The sequence below is a fragment of the Mytilus trossulus genome, chromosome 8 (genome assembly GCF_036588685.1).
Source record: "Mytilus trossulus isolate FHL-02 chromosome 8, PNRI_Mtr1.1.1.hap1, whole genome shotgun sequence".
Lineage (NCBI taxonomy): Eukaryota > Metazoa > Mollusca > Bivalvia > Mytilida > Mytilidae > Mytilus > Mytilus trossulus.
In genome coordinates this window covers 45,715,928-45,735,393 of record NC_086380.1, presented here as the reverse complement: position 1 = coordinate 45,735,393, position 19,466 = coordinate 45,715,928, and the positions used below count along the sequence as shown (strand labels likewise).

General features: G+C 31.4%; 1 protein-coding gene across 5 annotated transcripts in view; it reads right to left on the bottom strand.

Annotated features, from left to right (window-relative positions):
• The window catches only part of LOC134681023 (calcium-transporting ATPase sarcoplasmic/endoplasmic reticulum type-like), a 62,402-nt gene extending 51,629 nt beyond the window's left edge, over nt 1-10,773 (bottom strand). For 2 of the 5 annotated variants that reach the window (XR_010100554.1, XM_063540388.1), the window contains exons 1-4: nt 10,278-10,770; nt 10,080-10,097; nt 9,014-9,096; nt 8,080-8,184 (exon numbers count right to left, since the gene is read on the bottom strand). Coding sequence is in view for 4 of the 5 variants with exons in the window: in XM_063540388.1 (XP_063396458.1) it covers nt 8,080-8,184; nt 9,014-9,096; nt 10,080-10,097; nt 10,278-10,395 (324 nt within the window). In the remaining variant the exon portion in view is untranslated. Of the gene's footprint in view, nt 1-8,079; nt 8,185-9,013; nt 9,097-10,079; nt 10,098-10,277 lie in introns of all 5 variants that reach the window. The other 3 variants (XM_063540392.1, XM_063540391.1, XM_063540389.1) reach the window with 2 other exon arrangements.
• Nucleotides 10,774-19,466: the final 8,693 nt, after the last annotated feature.

Below are 19,466 nucleotides of genomic sequence, written 5' to 3'. Positions count from 1 at the left end.
TAACACTGATATATATGTTGTTAATAATGATACCCTTACTGATATTAGATCTGATTTCTTGGAATTGAAAATCAATGTCACCTACTTGTTTTGTAAAGATTGTTTTCACACCTGTCTATAGATTTGTATGAAAGGTCAAAGTCTTACAATTCATAGTAAATACTAGTACTGCTTTTAAAATATGATACTTGGTTTTTGTCGAGACTGCTTCTTTTGTTGCAGAAAACACGACATAGGGACAGTGATCCGGCGGCTACAATGGCGGCGGTGTTAGCTAACTTTTTAAAAGCTTTATAAGACCTGGATGCTTCATACTTTTGATTCAAAAACATTTAAACATTGCATTTGTACAATACTAAAAGATCCCTGGGAAAGGGTGGATATTTATTATTCCAAGACTCATAAACAATGCTTAATCCAAAATATTTGTGAGGTGTAGTTCACTATATGAAGCTTATTGCTGACAATGACTTGTTAAAAATAAATATAACTTCCCCAACCAACACAATATTTTTCTATATAGGTATTGCTGTTAATTTTATTAAGTGTCCTTATAAAAGTTTGATGAAAATCAGTTGACATAGATCTAAGGCTTGAAAATAATTCATAAATAATTCAGCAGTAAAACTGGTTGGGCGGGAACCTAATTTATTTCATAGGTTCATATTTAGAAATCTATCCACACAACTTTGTCAATTGAAAATTAGTTTTTATCATATATGTGTACTCAAATGTTCAATAATACTTGAGATAGAAATTTTTCATTTAAAACAAGACAATTTACAAAGTTATATTACAATTTATTTATATTTAGGACCTTGAAAATCTATGAACAAACAAGAACTATATGTTGGGTAGATAAGTACAACAATTGCACCACCTACTATAAATAGTCAACTTATTGCATTATTTCAGTGTATTATAAACTTCAGATTGGTGCAAAATTATCCAGAAACTCAACCATATATATATAAATTAACATTGATTCACCAAGTGGAACAATATATTGACTTTCTAATGATAACTTAATATATAGCTTTCAGTTACAAAGAAGCAAATATAAGGAACACTGAAATGGTCCTTATACTTGTCTTTTTATATCAAATGTGCAGCTCACAATCATGTCCAAGTGAGGGGTTACCATGGAGCGTCAAAATATAAAACCAAAGATGATTAAAATCAATACAGAAAATAATCAGTGCTGGTTTACAGGCATGAACTAACAGAAAACCCGTTTTCAAAGACAAACCAGGTGTAAATTTACACTAACTTTCTTCAAATATTATCAATCTTTCTGTCGTTGTCTACAGTTTTATGTTTACAAAAGATATAAATATCAAGAAAAACTTGTGAGAATCAGAGACAAAAAGAAAGATAAAGTGTCACTAAAATTATTACCAATCAAAGAATGTGATAATTTTTCCACAGAAATACATTTTACACCTTGTAGTTGTCTTCCCAAACGTTCAGAACCACCTTGATACTTAAAAAAAACAATGTTTTCTTGTAATAAATTAGAGTCCCACCTCTAGAATACAATTTTTCCTTCACCTTATTAACGAGACTGTTTCTCTTGTCATAAAAAAAGAGCTGAATACAAGGCCTTAACTTATATCAAAATACATATATTTATTATTAACTGAAAAAAATCAAGAAGTTGCTGCATCAAAAAATGGTTTTATTCTATTTTTCTTTCCCTGCAGTCAAGTTATTTTCATTGGGAAAGTAGCGAGCTATACATTTTCTACATCTATTCAGTTTGAAACGCTAGAACTGTTTCACCTTGGCAACCAATAAGACAATAATTTTAGTATACATCATAAATAGTATAAAGAATATTTTAATTAAAGGCATTAATTTGACTTTTGATAAGAGATACTCAAAATGAAACAATGTGGATAAAAGTAATGATTTTCAGAAGTTCTAACAGACAACACATCTTCTTTACAGTGGATATTCAGTATTGAATTTAATAATCAATATTCTGAGTTGACATATTAAAAGAAAGTAGGAATATGTCTGTATACAACCATAATCTTCTGTCATTGTGAATTGTGAGGTAGATATTTCATATGAAAAAATTCAGTAGTTGGGTCTATAAAATTAGAAATTTGCCTTAAATAAACCAGGAAAAGACCTGATAAGATAAAACATGACTGACTAAACAAATTATATTGTAAATGCAAGTCAAATCTTTACTACTGTGTTATACACATTTTGCATTTATTTACATTGTAGGTCATTGTGCTTGAACAAATTACAATGTACTGGATAAATAAACTGGACTGTTGTGTGCTTAGACAACATATTTCTGGACAGTAATAACCTGGCCAATATAAACCTCTGCCAACATTCACAATTACATATCTGATGAGAATATAAACTGTTCCTTCTAATCATCATTAAAACACATGCTCATTAGAATATTAGTAATAAATATCTGGGCAGACAAAAAAGTTAACTCTTTTCATTTTGTTTCATTATTTCTGAAATAATTTATTGACTTTGAAAGGGGGAAGATATTAGCTTTAAAATATTGAGCTTCTTTAAAATTAAACAAATAGGTTTCCAATACTCTAAGACCAATGGCATAACTAGACAAAAACTATTCACCGTTTCTAATTCTATATTCCATCTAGAGCTTTTTAACAAACTACAAGTGTGTTAATTACATGCTTGAAATAAGAGCTGTTTAACTTTCATGCTTGAAAGCTTAATATTGAAATGGTATTGTTCTTTAATGATTAAACTATTAAAGCTAAACTGGAACAATTACATTTTTGCTTTTCACTTCTAATTGCGATAGAAGGTTTTATAATTATTGTGTAGAATTCCCTGAATCATGCTTGCTGCAATGCCAATTTAACCCTGATTCCCTCTAAGATTTTTAAAATTAAAACCAGCAAAATTGAGAAAAAAGGATTTATTTATTTAAATTGCATTTATCAAAATGCATTGTACTTGTTTGTACATGTACAACCTGTAGATTTATAGTCCCCCATGAGTTAAATATCTTTTATTTTTATTTTAAAGATAAATCTAGGTTATTCATGAACTCTCTACTTTGATGAATTTATTAGAAATTGACCCCAAATAAATCAATGGTTCACCAGATCAGCAGTAATTGAATATTCCAATGACCACACCCTGACTAATGGTAGACCTGGCAATAAGTTTAGGATGACTGCAGGGTACATGTAGGTACTATAAATAAAGATGAATAGACTAATAAATAAAAACTTTCCATGAAAATAAACATCAGGGTATAAAATTAAATCTCTGCACAGGATAATCTTAACTAGATCATGTATATAGGTTTTAAACAAATACAATTCATGAATATTTATGACTATACTTAACAGAGTTGACGTCAAAATTGTAAAATTTGCCTGCCTGGGTCATAATTTCTCATATCTTTATCATTACACTAAGAACAATGACGTCAAATTGCAGAGTAAAGAATGCAACAAATTAAGACAGTAATCTTATCAGGTGTACTATTTCTGTAACAGTGGCTTGTGTGTATACTAATGTATTCTGATCACCTTGAAATGTCAGAAAATGCATCATACAAAAGCATGAAAACATACAGAGAAAGCACATGCAATCAGCAATAATTTCTACAACCTTGATGGTTCATTTCAAAGTCAATCAGACATACAGAGCAGTATCATCAAATATCAAAGAAATGTGTTCTAATACATCTGTGATGAGTCTCAACTCAACAGAAAGGATTATTAACAGTGAATTTAAACAATCTAAAATTTACCTTTTTGTCATTAGACTCAAATTTCAGACATTGATTTAGCCAATAACATTTCTATCCAAAAAAATTACAAAGTCTAACCAAATTCACCAAGTGTACCTGATGATGAAAAATCCTGAAAATGGGTCAAAGCCTCAAATGGCTGGGTCCCAATATTTGAGAAAGACTAATCAATGTTGAAAATATTAAGTTCTCAAGTCTGGAAAAAAATGAGAAATAAATTCATACATATACATAGCCAGTGCACAATGCAACTTCAAATTTATTTGCATTCTTCCTGCGAGTTTCAGGGATCTGGTTTGAAAACTAGTTGTACACAAATTATTAACATATGGAAGTGTTGGGTACACACTTTCCTGGCTGCCAATCGCAATTCCAGACAATGCTTTTGGACTTTGTCCAACCCAACCTTCATGGCTTCGGACACATTAAATTTAGTAAAGTGTAAAACTGCGAGTTCATTCTCTTGGATACATTTTTTCAAACTTGTTGGTAAACTGTCCAACACATTTTTTAGAACTTCTATGATGACCCTCATCAATAAAAGGCCAATAATCTGATAATACATTTCTATCTAGTAATTGAATTATCTACAGAAGTTCCTCTCAGCTGGATAACAGATCATATTGATATTATCAAAGATAATTGGCTTTAAACATTTCTGGCCATTGATTAAACATTTAATCTTGTGATGCACCAAAAATGAATCCTGTTCCAGCCATTGATGCATAAGGCGCATCCAATCAAAGCCTAGAAAATCTAAGTCTATAGACTATATACCACTTCTGATGGAGTGTTAGGTCTCTGAAGGGTACCAAATAGTTGTTAAACAAATGATTTAGACCATACTTATACATAATCTTAATAAATTCATTATAATAATTGAGAATTTGATCAGGTAACAAAGATGTAATGTTTTTATTCAATGATCCTTAGCTGGTTCTAGCAAATCTTTTTGCTAACATTTTTCGGTTAATTGTTTTTCAGTTGTTCTTGTCCTTTATTTATGTTGGTTTTGAAGCCCACTTATGAAAATTATGTTAAAAAGATTTTGAAATGCATACAAAAAGAGCATTGAATAAGCACTGGTATCATTTTATTAAGGACTATAATTCTTAAACTTGGCTTTATTGAAGGTTTCACAATGTATCAAGTTAAAAGAAAAAGGAACACAATAATGCAAACATGTAAATTGGGCCCTTAACTTTGACCATGTAAGCTACTTGAGAAGAACTAAATCAAATTCCCAATATGTTGAATATATCTATATTGTTATCCATTTTTTTTTATTTATCAAACTCATTAATATGAAGTCATAATGAACATCTGTTATACTGTCTGATACTATCTGTCAGAAAATGTTTATTTATGTAACAAGTAACACATGTAAAGTTCAATTTCTGAAGTCTGCACTTCTTCAAAAGACTGTATTAGCTTCCAAATATCAGTTATGATGTAATACATTTAGATAGGAAGTTTCCCTTATGTTTGCAAATTTTGCATTCTTAACTATTAGTAGTTGATCAGGGGTGGATGTAAGCACTGGCACATGGCCATTGAAATTTGAGGTGGGCCAGTAAAAGGTAGTAAAATTAAGATAATATTTTGCAGTATTGAGCTTTATACAAATAAATTCTTAATTTAACAAATTTGTTTACATTTCGAAGTGGTGGATATTCAGTTCTTCTTTTATTTTGTACATGTAGCTTTTATAGATTGATTGATTGTTAATTGCTAAACGTCCAGTGGCAAATATTTCATGCATGTTCAGGCCAAATATTTTTCAATGTCACATGTAGCTCTACATAAAAATTAAAGTTAAACACTAACAAGCAATAAAAGGGTCTTCTAGCATTTGGTTTAACATTTATGTCATCTCATAACGCTTTCAAAAACTATTGGTAAACTTTTTAGCTTAATCACAGGGAAGTTGTTCCTTATACAAATTAAACTTCACAAAGACCTGGTGGTAGGAAACTTGAAATTAAACGGAAATAGGAAATTCCATTTAGATATGACTTAAAATCTGTCACATACATGTACAATGTATGTGGCATACAATAATTACGTCATTGATTCCATCTTGTATACATGTAATCAAATGACTTTTCCAGACACTTGTCGTATATTATTCTCTGATCCTCGCTCGCATGTTCTTACTGGTGCATTGTTTGTAATAGTAAGTGAAAAGCAAATTAACTTTGCAAATTGGTTAGGTGTAAAAATGTTGTTTATATTTAGGTTGCTATGATACCATCCTGGTCATGTGTAAGCACATATATTTGTCCCTCTAATGAACTTTCCATCTTCTTCGCAAAGATAAGGAAAGCAGCATAAACCTTAGAAGCAAATTAATAACTGCAATTGCTCAGCACTTTTTCTGATTTCATTATTTAAAACAAAAATGTCTAAACAAATTCCTAAGAACAAATCTTTTACATTTGTACATATAAATTTGTTAGTTCACTCAGTTTTAATTAATATTTTTGTACAACTTGTGTAGCCTAAGGAATTAGGTTGAAAAAGACATACAGGCTGTATTTATGTCCAACATTAACTTAAGTTTTATCCTTTATTCAATCCAAAAAAAAATAACACAAAATGTGTGGTTAGTTTGTACATGTATGTACACCACTTATTTATCTTGACATTATTCAAAACTCATGAAGACCTTCAAGACAATCCATGTATATTTACAATGTGCCCTGACCATACTTGCATTGATCATGACTGATTCAAAATTTAATGAAGGAATTTATGTATCTTTAAATTTCAATTATTTTGTTTTCAATCTGCCTAACACACATTTTACTAACGTATATTTATTGTATCTTTTGCATTTATGTAACATTAATGTTTAAGATGATTTATTAATATATGTATGTACAAAAAAATGTACTAGTTCCTTTGTCATTTTTTGTAATCAATCTTTTTATTATTAATCATAAACCGTATATACAGTATAAATAATACTTTTTTTCAGTGTGTATAACAATAACATTATCAAAGCTTTGGAACACTATTTTAAAACGATGTTATTTTGACAATAATTTAAATTGTTTTCAAAAGCTGTTTATTATTTTGTTAAACCCCTTTAATACATTGAATGTGACTAGTAGATATAAATCTCCAATCAACATAAAAATGTACATGTGTTGAACTTTAAATTAACATTTAACAATAAGAGATACATTGTAATCAAATCTATTGGAATAATTTTTCTGGGATACATGTATTCTTAAAGAAACACCTATCAAAAAACGTTTTTCGCACCAGACTTCTTATACATGCTAATGTCATTCATAAAGTTAAACAAGTCTAATAACGTTTTATAATTTATTTGTCCAAGTACCTAATTTAAATTTTTCACCAAATTAAAAGAAATAAAATAAAATCTGTACCCATTCTGATGACTTAAAGAACTTGAAACAAGCAGTTCATATGATATATATACCAGGGTTCTCACTAAGGCGAGTCCATGAGTCCTGGACTCATCAAAATCTGTCTGGACTCACCATTTTCAAAACTGGTGAGTCCACAGATCATGAGATGCAATAAGATTGAAACATTTTGAATAAACTGAACACAAATGTCTTCATTTTATAGAAAAAGTTAAAAAGTAATCTGAATTTAATGTCATTTCATTGCTCTGTTAGGCCATGGAGACTAAAATATTACATTATATTGCAATAAAATATCTTCTTATTGCTGTTGGACTCACCATGGCCAAAAATGACGAGTCCCTGGACTCGCCTTCAAAAATCCTTAGTGAGAATAATATACACTTTAAATCTTTCCGCAAAGGCAGACTTCTTCATTATTGAGAATGTTACTCTGCCTACATGTATACTTTCAGAAGATGTTTTATATAAGTGTCCCTGACAGAGGGAATCATGGAAGGATTGTTGTAACCAAATCATAATATCACATTTCATTTATTTATTTATGTTATATCTTGTATCCATTATATAATACAAATTACTTGAGTCCTTTCTTGAAAAGAATGAATTCATCTTTACCGTCCTTCATCAGAATGACTTGACAATGATATGGAAATTCTGCAGAATTTGATCATCCCAAATGTGTTTTCATAACCCGACCCACTGTAGGAATGAGAAAAGTGACAATCTTTTATTAAAAAAAAGGTCTTTAAAGCAAGCATGTGTCATACATCTTAAATCTATTCCTTTTTAATTGTTAATGATTTTTCCTGAGTTATTAAATACATCAATAGGGTGTAAACAAATGCAAAATCGGCACATGCACTACTGTTACTGTGTATATACATGTACATGTGCTTAAATTTGACTTACCTGCCAAACTCCTACTACAGCATTACAAATTAAAATAGTCAATATCACAAATGGTTCTACGAATGCTGTTACTTGTTCCTCACTTTCCTCAAACCAAGCTAATACCTAAAATATTCAAAATTTTTCCTCAATCTGAATCTAAGCGTTTTTTTTTTAATAAATTGATTAAATTTGTTTATCTATAATAAGATTACCCTACATATACTAGTCTTGCTCTGCCTTGACCAATAGGCATAATTATCTCATTGTCCAAGATATATATACATCACAATGAAGTGTTTTCTCCATCCAACCCTGTAACTTTTACCTTGAAATTCAGATTTAAGCAACTTAAATCATAGAGCAATGGCATTTTCTTAGCTAATTTAGTGACAAATAATATCTACAACAAAATTAAGCCATCATTAGCTTCATTAATGATTTGAATAAAATAATAATAATTATGACTGTGGGGATCAGCTGTCATTTATGACTACTCTATTTTTTCATAAGCCATTGATTTTTAGTTAGTATGCTTTCTGTTGAACATACCATGGCAAAAAAAGATCATTTTAAGAAATCCTAATATGACAGTAAACTGAATTACAAATTACTGTTTAGTGGCCAATAATTAAATGTGATAGCCTTGCACTCTTTACACAGGGCATCAGATTAAGTGTCCTGTTCTGCGAGATGTAGCAGTGCACATCCCAAAACAGAGACCTTACTTGGTTCAAGCTTTTTACTGTCTGTCTTGACAGAAAACACCAAAGTGAGCATATTTTTATGTAGGGGTAAATGTATCTACAATGTACCTACCAACCTATTCAGATAAAATGTACATTGTACAAGAAATGTATCACCAGACAAGCATTTTGTTTTGAGTTTGGCATAACCAGACTTCATTATGGAAATGCTGATTCCTGTTCTAGCTTAATTAACAAGATATACTTACAAAAGATATTACAGCTGCTAATAAAAGAATTTTGACTAATAAATCATCAAACTGTTCTAGAATTAATTCCCATAGAGGTTTACCTGCAAAAGACATTACATAAATTTATCTTGATGAATGAGCCATTTCAAGGTACTCTAAAGCAAAGGTAATTATTCTAAATATCTTATTGATGTTCATTCCAGTTTAAAGATGTAACAAAGCAGCTGAGTTTGTATCCAACTTCATTTAGGTAAACTGTGCAGTGGCGGATCCAGAGGGGGGGTTCCGGGGGTCCGCACCCCCCCTTTATTTTGGCCGATCAATGCATTTGAATCGGGATAATTTTGCACCCCCCCCTGCACCCCCCCTTTGCCCTGGGCTAGCACCCCCCCTTTCGAAAATTCCTGCATCCGCCACTGCTGTGTATGCCAGTAAAAATTGAAATGAATGTTATAAAATCAAATATACATTAACCTTCTCATTTTCTTTACAAAAATTCACTAAATTGTTTAGTATATATTTAAATATTTGATGCATTTTCTACAATTGAAAACTGTGGATTCATACTTATTTGTGCATTAATTATTGCTTAATTTGACAGATTTCATTGGTAAATTCCTTGGAGACCCAATATTATCTTTCTATAGATAAATGTATAAGAAGATGTAGTATGAGTGCCAATGGACAACTCACAATTTGAAAAAAATATACCATAGACTTGGTTGCATAATTTGAGTTAATCCAAAAAATCAAATAAGCATCAGAATACTATTTTTTTCTGAATACACAAAATCTGTGTATCCCTCTTTGTCGTTCTAGTACTGTCCTCTGCACTTTAAAAAATAGAGACCCCCTCAGCCTACAAGAATACACTGTACACACATACTGTTACAACTTAATTTGTATTTCATGCCAATTTTGATAGTTTACAATAGGGAAACATACACTTGTTAACAACTCTTTACTCCCAAGCTACAGGACATATAATTGTGAACATGTGCACTGAAATGTTGTCATATTTTTTTATAAATAGGAAGTCGATTTATTTAGCACAAACTAAAAGATAACATGTGACAATACATACCTTCCTCTGCTGGTAATTCTGAAAGAGAAATTAAAATTCATTTTGTTAAACATGAAAATCTAACCCAATAAAAAAACATACACATGGTATATGGTATCGCGACAACGTGTCATAAAAAACTTGTGTATTTACTTTGTACTCGAGTAATGGAGAATTTTGACAAACACATGTGTGAATGACGATTTAATAAATTCTTACCGTTTGGGCCATATTTTTCTATTCCAGCTTTAACTTGATCATCTGTGTATCCGGTTTCTTCCCCAACATTAAAAAAATCCAACACTTCCTCCACGGATTTTGTATGTGAAGCTTCCATACTTCGGTGAAATGTAAATCAGTTTTTACGAAAGACAAGTCAGAACATTCACGAAAATCCTTTCAAATCATAGAATTTGTTACTTTGGTGGACCTTTTCCTGCAGTATTGATGTAATGGAAGCTTATTGAAAATTCAAGCGAGAAATTTTATAATTTCTGGCTTGAGTTTTCGATGTAGAACAGTGGAGCACCGTACACTGGTATCGCAGAATCGCTGCCGTGTTAGGTAAAGGAAGAATCTACGTCATCAAAAAGGGGGAGTTAACTGCGAAAATTTTTTTTGGGAGTAATTATGTAATTTTTTGTGTATTTTTCAATATCTAAGCCAATACGAATTTGTTAATTTGATCCTTAAATTTTTGCGTTGGCTCTTTTATAAAAATAATGATTAAAAAAGTATGACTGTAATGGAATATTCCAATGTTTACAAACGACCGAAACCAGATGTGGTGATGTTTGATTGGCTGATATTTATGACGGCAAATGTGTCAAAGGTCGCACTCCGTATGTGTAGTACTATTTATATCTCAAATTTCCCCGAAGTTATTAAACTTGTTATATTTATTTCTTTCATGTATTTTTTTTTAGTTATCATTGTTACCAGTTTCTGATGATATTGCACACATTATTAAGCTGACTGGTGATGACAAAGATTGAAAATAACTTCTTTTTTTAAAATACAAAAATAATCACATGTAAGATCTTAGTAAGTGGCTTCCGACTAGTGACGAGCACATTTATACGTGACACAGGTTTAATGTAAACTTCTTGATTGATAAGTGGAATAATCTTTGATACAGAAAAAAAAATAAACAAAATTACATCAATGGAAAAATATATACCCCCTTTTTAATGTGAACGGTAATATAAAGTGGGATATATAATATCTACCTTTTGTGCCTATACGAAAGTTTTATTTTGGTTAGGTTCACATATACACAAATGTATAACAATACAAACATAGAGATCAACATAAGCTCAGACTCTTTGGAGCCTTTTGCCGAATTTAGAATAATATTTATGATATACTGGGGGGGGGGGCTACATATATATATATATATATATATATATACATAACATGCAGATTAGAATATAGGCAGACAATTCTTTCAGTATACATATAATATAGTATAATTATACGGAACAAATTTTTGCTCTTCCTGGCCGGGATTCGAACTCACGAGCCACTATATTGTGACAGAATTTGCTAAGCTTTCAAAGAATATTAATGATGTACTAGCCGAGTTTTTATTTCAGTCTTTTTCATTCTTCAGTGATGTATGCATGCTGAATCATAGCCTAATGTATGGGGTTTACATTGGGATAAGATTCTGGTATTTAAGTAAGATTTTAAAGATTGTTCAAAACTTGTATTTGCACGGAGCCTTCAGCAAATGTTGTTGATAAACGATGCCACCGACGTATTTTTCGCGTTTCAGAGCTGGTTCGTTACAAATTAAAGTTAAAACATGCATGTCGATATGATAGGCCTCCAAGACCGCATATCTTTATGTATTTTTTGTGATAGTGGCCAAATTGAAGATAAAAAACACTTTCTTTGTAATTGTTGTTTTTATCTGATATCAGACATGAATTATAATCCATATGCCTGTCTCTTAAATGTTGATTATGAGTATTTATGCGATATTGAAAAGCTTCGTTATCTTAAGTGTAATGAAAATGTGGTTACTCCTTTAGCTAGTTCCCTTTATTCTATGTTTTACCAACGAAAACATGTCATCTAGAAATTATATATCTTTTTTATTTTGCTTTATTTACGAAATACTTTTTAAATGTAAAATAGCTGGCCTTTTATGTAGGTATTAGATGGGGTTTTTTAATGCTATTGTCTGTAATAAGTCGTTTTCGGCTGGCATCCTTTTCCTAAATGTTAGGTTCTTAATTACTGACTTTATGCGTTGCCGTATTATATATATGAAGATACTGTAATGAATGGTGACACTTACATTTTGTACTAATAAAAAAAAATCTTATCTTAGTACACATTACAACTTACTGAAACTTTCTCACAATTTAACCCATAAAGTTGTTGTGAACCTTCTGTTTTATTTTGAAAGAATTATATAATTTTATATAATCGGCGGTTTCATGTTATTCTTTTTTATGCTTATGGCTTTCAGTTTGATCCGACTGAGTCTTACAATAAGGTGATTATACAATTATATATGATTTACAAAATTATTTTTGTCTCTCAATTTTATAAAAATCGCCAAGTTGAAATGAATGGATGGATCGAGTCTCGTTTCTTGAGCTTTGTTCGTGGTGGTTCTCTCTCGTCACATAGACAATTGAGATACTTTGGTAGATCAAAACACATCTACAAGTAAACATTAAAACAAAATATACGGCAATACACAATAATGCTTGCATTTCAATACTAAATGCTGGTCCGGGCTATATACAGTTTCAGTCTGGAACTAGTTCAATCAAGGATTTATATAGTGAGACACTTAACAAATCATTGGTTTACCCTCAGATACATAAAAAAAGATATGGTATTCTTAGGTTATATTATTCGCAGGTTCAACAGAGAATAAAATGGTCGGAAATTTGAAAATCATGCAGTTATTAGTATTTGGCTTAATATAAATAGGTACACAACAATATAAATTTCGTCGTTTTCTCGATAAGACCTCTAAATACATTTCCTCATCAAGCTAAGAAATGTGTTAAGATATAAACTTATACATTTGAACAGAGACATATAATTTATATGTCTCTGATTTGAATAAACATTGTTTCAAAATATTGATTTTTGAATTGGTTAAGTTTGTGACAAAAGTTTATCGTTGGTTAACCAGAGAAAATGACACATGCAACGTATTGCGTTAACATAAGAACAATAACTCTTACTACTTTTAACAGAAATATGTAAAAGTTTACGTGTCTTTAACCCAAATAATTCAGTCGTTATGATTCCGCTGATCCCAAGGCTACATTAACGTGTGGGAGAAAATCGGACACGTAAAGGGCTTGAATTTTTCGAGTTAACGTGTCTTTTCTTATCATTTGCCAAAAAATCATTTACAATCGATGGTCTGATCAGAGACAAATAATATGATGAATAAATGTAGGTATAATAAAAAAAAAATATGATAATACTAATACATTGTTCAATTTAGGCTTTGAAAATAGTATTTGAGTGTCGAAAAGTCGTTGGAAGTACATTTTTTTAAAAGATACCTCTGGAGTACTTCGTATAAATTGAACCTGTATTTAAAGAATAGAGTGGGGGGCTCATATTCGCCGTGGACACAATTTCGCCGTTTTATGATTTTGGGGTGTAAACTCTTCAAAGGATGGCTGAAATGGAAAAAATATGCCGATAAATAATGATTTTATAACAAATATGATTATTTTTTAAACTTAAACAAAATAACAGGACTTACTGCAAGAGGGCCAAAAAACGGACAACGATTTTCGGTCAATTTCTTGAATGAAAAACAGGATTTTCAAAGAATTTTTTCTTAGTAATTTTTTGACTGATTGGCCTAAATTTCTGTTTTTTACACCTTTGAAATGTCTGCTGTTCATCTATAATGAAATTTATTTGATAAATATTATATAAAGCTGCAGTTATTTGGTTTTAAATATATGTGTAAAAACGGCGAATATGTGTCCCCCATTGACAAAATATCAGGAAATTTCAAACACCCTTTGTTCGAACTTTATAGATAATTATTTTCAAACAAACATGTTTTTAAGCTTAGGAATTTTTTGCATTTGTAGTTATCTTCATATAGAAATATCAGTATACTTCAAAAACATATAGACCTGAGCATAAACTGTAGAAAACATGGAAAGATGTGGCGAAAATGGGCATCCCACTCTACCTGTCTTAAAAGACCACCTTTTTGCGCCAACTCTTAAAACAGGTTTGCCTGTACTTGATAAATTGCTTTCTTATTATGGTGATTTCGAAACGAAATTTAGATTTTTCTACCGTATCAGGGACTTTCTCTACTATACCCTGACCCTATATACCACTTTGCCTCATACTTTTATGAAGAAAAAAAATCACTCTCCTTATCAAATGGGGATTTTAAAAGTCAGAAAGCGAATAAATATGTTCAAACTCTTTTAGGTATTTTTTTTTAGTAAAAACAAACAAAAGAACTATCAATTATACCTGCTTTGACATGTTTGATGCCATTGCATTTTTACTAGATGACATTCTTGTTCGCAATGGAGATTTCGTATATTATCGTCAATGTTGAGTTATCGGAATTCCAATGGCAATTAACTGCGAACCACTAATTGAAGCCCTGTTTTTGTATTGCTATGAGTCATAATTTATGACTAAAATAAACAAAGGCCCGCGGTACAAAAAGTTAATAAAACTGTTATATAATTGGATGATATATTGGCTCTCAATAATGGCGACTTCAGTATGTACACTAAAGAGATTTATCCACTGAACTGACTTCAAGTTAAGTAACGCTTATACTAGTAATGAACCCTGCCCTTTCCTAGATCTTGACATCTATATCTAGTTTATAGGAAGCTTTATACCAAAATGAATGATAAAGTCGACGAATTTTCATTCTCTATTGTAAATTATCAATTTTTAGATGGGGACGTTCCCTTTTCATTTTTTGGTATTTATATCTCAACTTGATCGATTCGCTCGTGTATGCACATTTGTAACAACGTATTTGATTTTAACCAAAGCAATCTCTGTATTACTGAAAAATTATTACACCAGGGTATTCAAAACATTTACTAAATTCTATCATTTATACAAGGAAACAATTCGGTAAATATAAATCAATGTGGAGACATCTTCTACGTTCATTTGTCGATTTCACATCAAATCTTTTATAATAACATTCTATACAAAAGCACAAACTTTCGACATTCACCTCAAAAGCTAACCAGACTTATTCAGTAAGATGGCAAATTTTGATATCAATATTGATTTGCTCATAAGGTATTTTCAACCGTCAAGGGGTTGTTTCTCCACTCCTTTGGTTGGAATTCGTTTTCAAGAGGAGGCGTTCAATTTTTGAAATTCATCTTGAAAGAGTTTTTGTGTCGATGAAATGTATTAAGTTAAATGAAAATAAAAATGATTTTGTAAACTAAAAACTATTCTGAAATTTTCCAAAGATGCAATCTTTAATCGTTTATACAAAAGACCCAAACGAAGCTAGCATACTGTATATTTCAGTAAAGGTCATACACATTTTGAAAATTATACCTGACCAGTTTGAAATAACCCTGCCTTTGGTTCTCTTGTTGAAATGATCCAATCGAACTAATCATTTGCAACAAATCGATAGCTCAATATGGCTATACGAAGCTATTTTCCCCACTTTTATTTACTTACATTTTTTACAACAGGCAACTATACTAGCAGAACAAAGGATATATATATATACAACTCGTCTAAACATCAACCCAACAATGTTAGATCTGTAAAATTGCTTTCGCAAATTTAAATTTTTCGTTCTTCCCTCGCCGGGATTCGAACCCATGTTACTGTGATATCGTGACACCAAATCGCCTGCACTGCAGCCGTCCCGCTAGACCACACGACCACCTGGGCTTCACAAAAATAAAGCTTTCGGTGGGCATGTGTTACCTTTCCACGCCATTTTTTAATCTAGCGGCGTACTACAGTACATGATATATACGGCATGAAGATGTTAAATATATATATATATATTTAGACCCTTCTACAACGAATTTGTTTTACATGCACACGTATAAAAATTGCGGTTTTTATCCAACGCAATCATAGGTTTGAATGTAGTTTTCAATTTAGACTCGTTTATATTTTTTCGTTTGGGCTTGTATCACATTTTCCCTTCAGTTTATATGATCCGTTCATCCTATATTGACTCTTCAAATTCAAGAGTCTATTTGAAATTGAGGGTACATTATATGGCCTTCCAAATGCCGTTTCGATCCCTAACATCACTGCAGAGACATATATTGTCGAAATCTAGATCTGGTGTACAAAAAAATATTGACACCTTGTCTTTGTGGCATAACATCTAAGCCACAAGTTTATCGTTTTCTGTTTAGTATTAAATTTATATTAAGATCCATTTTGTTACATCTCGTGATCAATTTTATTTGGCAATCGCCAATGGCAGTCAGCTAAAGAACATCAGTTGTTCGACCTGTTAGTCAAATGCGTTTTGTTTAAATATTCTTTTTTCACTTTTTTGGTCTTTTGAAATGTTGTTTGTGCTGTATTAAACCTTCTACGACGAATTTGTTTTAACTGCACACGTATAAAAATTGCGTTTTTTATCCAACGCAATCATAGTTTTGAACGTAGTTTTCAATTTAGACTCGTATATATAGAGAATAATACATGGCAAAATCCGTATCATATTTCGTATCATCCCGAGACATCAATATCAGCCCGAGGGCCTTTAGGCCCGAGGGATGATATTGGTCGAGGGTGATACGGCATGTGATACGGATTTTGCCATGTATTATACGCTTTATCATATATTTCAACAGAAGAGTATTATAGTATATGAAATGTTTTCTGATCCATAGCACTGGGTTACCTTCAGTTCTGCTTTTGTCTTGTTTCAAAGCTTTAAAATAACTGCTCAATTATTTATACGAAGCACCTAGGTTACCTTACAATCTGTTGTTTTGAAAATATTTTGTTTATTATTGTATATATTTAAGTGTTTTGTATTTTTTATAGTTGCATTGAGTGTGCCAAAAAATTTGTTGTAAAAACTTGATGTTCGTGACGTCACATACAATATGAAAACTTGATGTACGTGACGTTACATACAAAACAATGACGTCATTCCAAAAAAATACCTATTTTTAGAAAAAAAAATCTGAAGCAAAAAAAAAAAAAAAAAAAAAAAGGTATGCGATACGGGTTTTACCATGCGATACGGGGTATGCGATACGGGTTTATATGCGATACAGGGTAGGCGATAAAGACTGGAAAAAAGAACCTTTATTAGATATACAAAATAGCTGTATTTTGTACTAAATATATGATAGATATACATAATACAATTATCTTCTGTTACTGTATCTTGCATTAATTTGTAGGATCCTTTACTATAGATAATTGAGCTGATCTGTAACAATAACATCTCCATGCCTAATATATCACGTACTGTAGTACGCCGCTAGATTAAAACTGACGAGGAAAGCCTAACACACGGCCACCGAAAGCTTTATTTTTGTGAAGCCCAGGTGGACGTGTAGTGTAGCGGGACGGCTGCAGTGCAGGCGATTTGGTGTCACGATATCTCAGTAGCATGGGTTCGAATCCCTTCGAGGGAAGAACAAAAAAACTTGCGAAAGCAAATTTACAGTTCTAACATTGTTGGGTTGATGTTTAAACGATGTTAGAGTAGATTTGATTCGTAACTTACTCCTCGGCGCCGGGACTGAAACCTGTACTTTTTTTCTAACTTCTACGACAACACCGCCTAGCATTGAATATATATTATTGTGAAAGTACCCCTTTACAACGGGGGCAAGCGCCAGTGTTGTACTGACACTTGCGCCATCAAAAATGCACATCATAGTATTTACAAACAACATTATATGATTTTAGTTAAAATGGTATAAGATACTTGCAAAAGGCTGTATTTTAAAGTCTTATAAATACATTAAAGCTAAAATATCATAATATTTCGTAAAAGCACATTACAGTGACGATTTCATATGCATAAATACTTGGAGATCTTTCATCCATAAAAGATTAAAAAAAATCAAACTTGAAACTAAATACGTTCGAACACAGTTAAAGATATTATACAATGGAAATATCAATTTGAAAAGAACGTTCATTCATTACGTCTACAAGGTATTTTTTAACGATCTTATCTAAACTATTACCTGAGTCCGAAGAAAACAAGTAGCCCAGATCACCTATCATGAACTGTATTTGTGATAAGGGTGACAACTCTCGAAATATGCTTGTATGTTAGTACTTGTTCTTTTTCTGATAGAAGAAAAAGAAGGACAATCTAACATAACGTGAAAGATATCCTCAATCGCATTTGAGGAACATAACTGACACTCATTATTTGTTGTTATATTCATTCGTCAAAGCGTTGCATTTATAGGCAGATAATCAGCGTATCTTGATACCATTTTAAGAACTTCACAACTACTAAATTAGGGTTGCTTCTGACGAAATACCTTGGATCTTTAATGATTAAGTTTATGTCATTAACTCATTTCAGAATAAGGCTTCAAATGTGATTTACCATCTGGATTTGAATGGTTATGATCACCATGCTGAGTTAAGCAGGAACTTCTTATGCTTTCAGAGTCGATTAAAAATAGGGTTTGTGTTGCTCAATCTTAACTTTGCATTTTAGTGTTTTGTAGCTTTATTTTATCTTTCGACAATTTTGCTTCTGTTTTGTGTTTTGTGGCTTGTTGTTTTTGTCTGCGTATTTTATCTTTCGACAATTTTGCATCTTTTTAGTGTTTTGTGTTTTGTTGCTTATTGTTTGTGTCTAAGTATTTTATATTTTGACCATTTTGTTGTTGTGTAGTGATTTGTGGATCATTTGGTGCATCTGCTAATTCAAATAAGGTAACAAGCAAAAAATAAATGGGTCATGCATGCATGCATTTGTTACGTTGCTACTGCTTTACACATTTTATATTTGTTAAACTAACCGATTGTACAATTACGACGAGATTGGAGCAATACTTGATTACTGACATTATCAAGATGCTTGATTTCTTGATTGACAACATATTTGTTACGTTTGGGGGACGTGTTTTCGGCATTTACATGGAAACCAATAGTGCACCTCTTCTTGCCTACTAGTTCTTTTATTCTTATGAGGCTGACGTCACACAGGAACTTCTTAGGAAGAAAGATTTTTTTTAGCAATATCCTTTAATTTAATTTTCCGCTTTATAGATGATGTTCTCTCACTAAATTGTTAAAAAATTGATGACTATTTTGAACGCATTTATCCCATCGAACTAGGGATAAAGGATACAACAGATACAGTCAAGTTTGTCATCACTAGTTGGTTTCGGAATATCCGTTTCACAGATTATATCAGATATGTTCCTTATGTAGAAA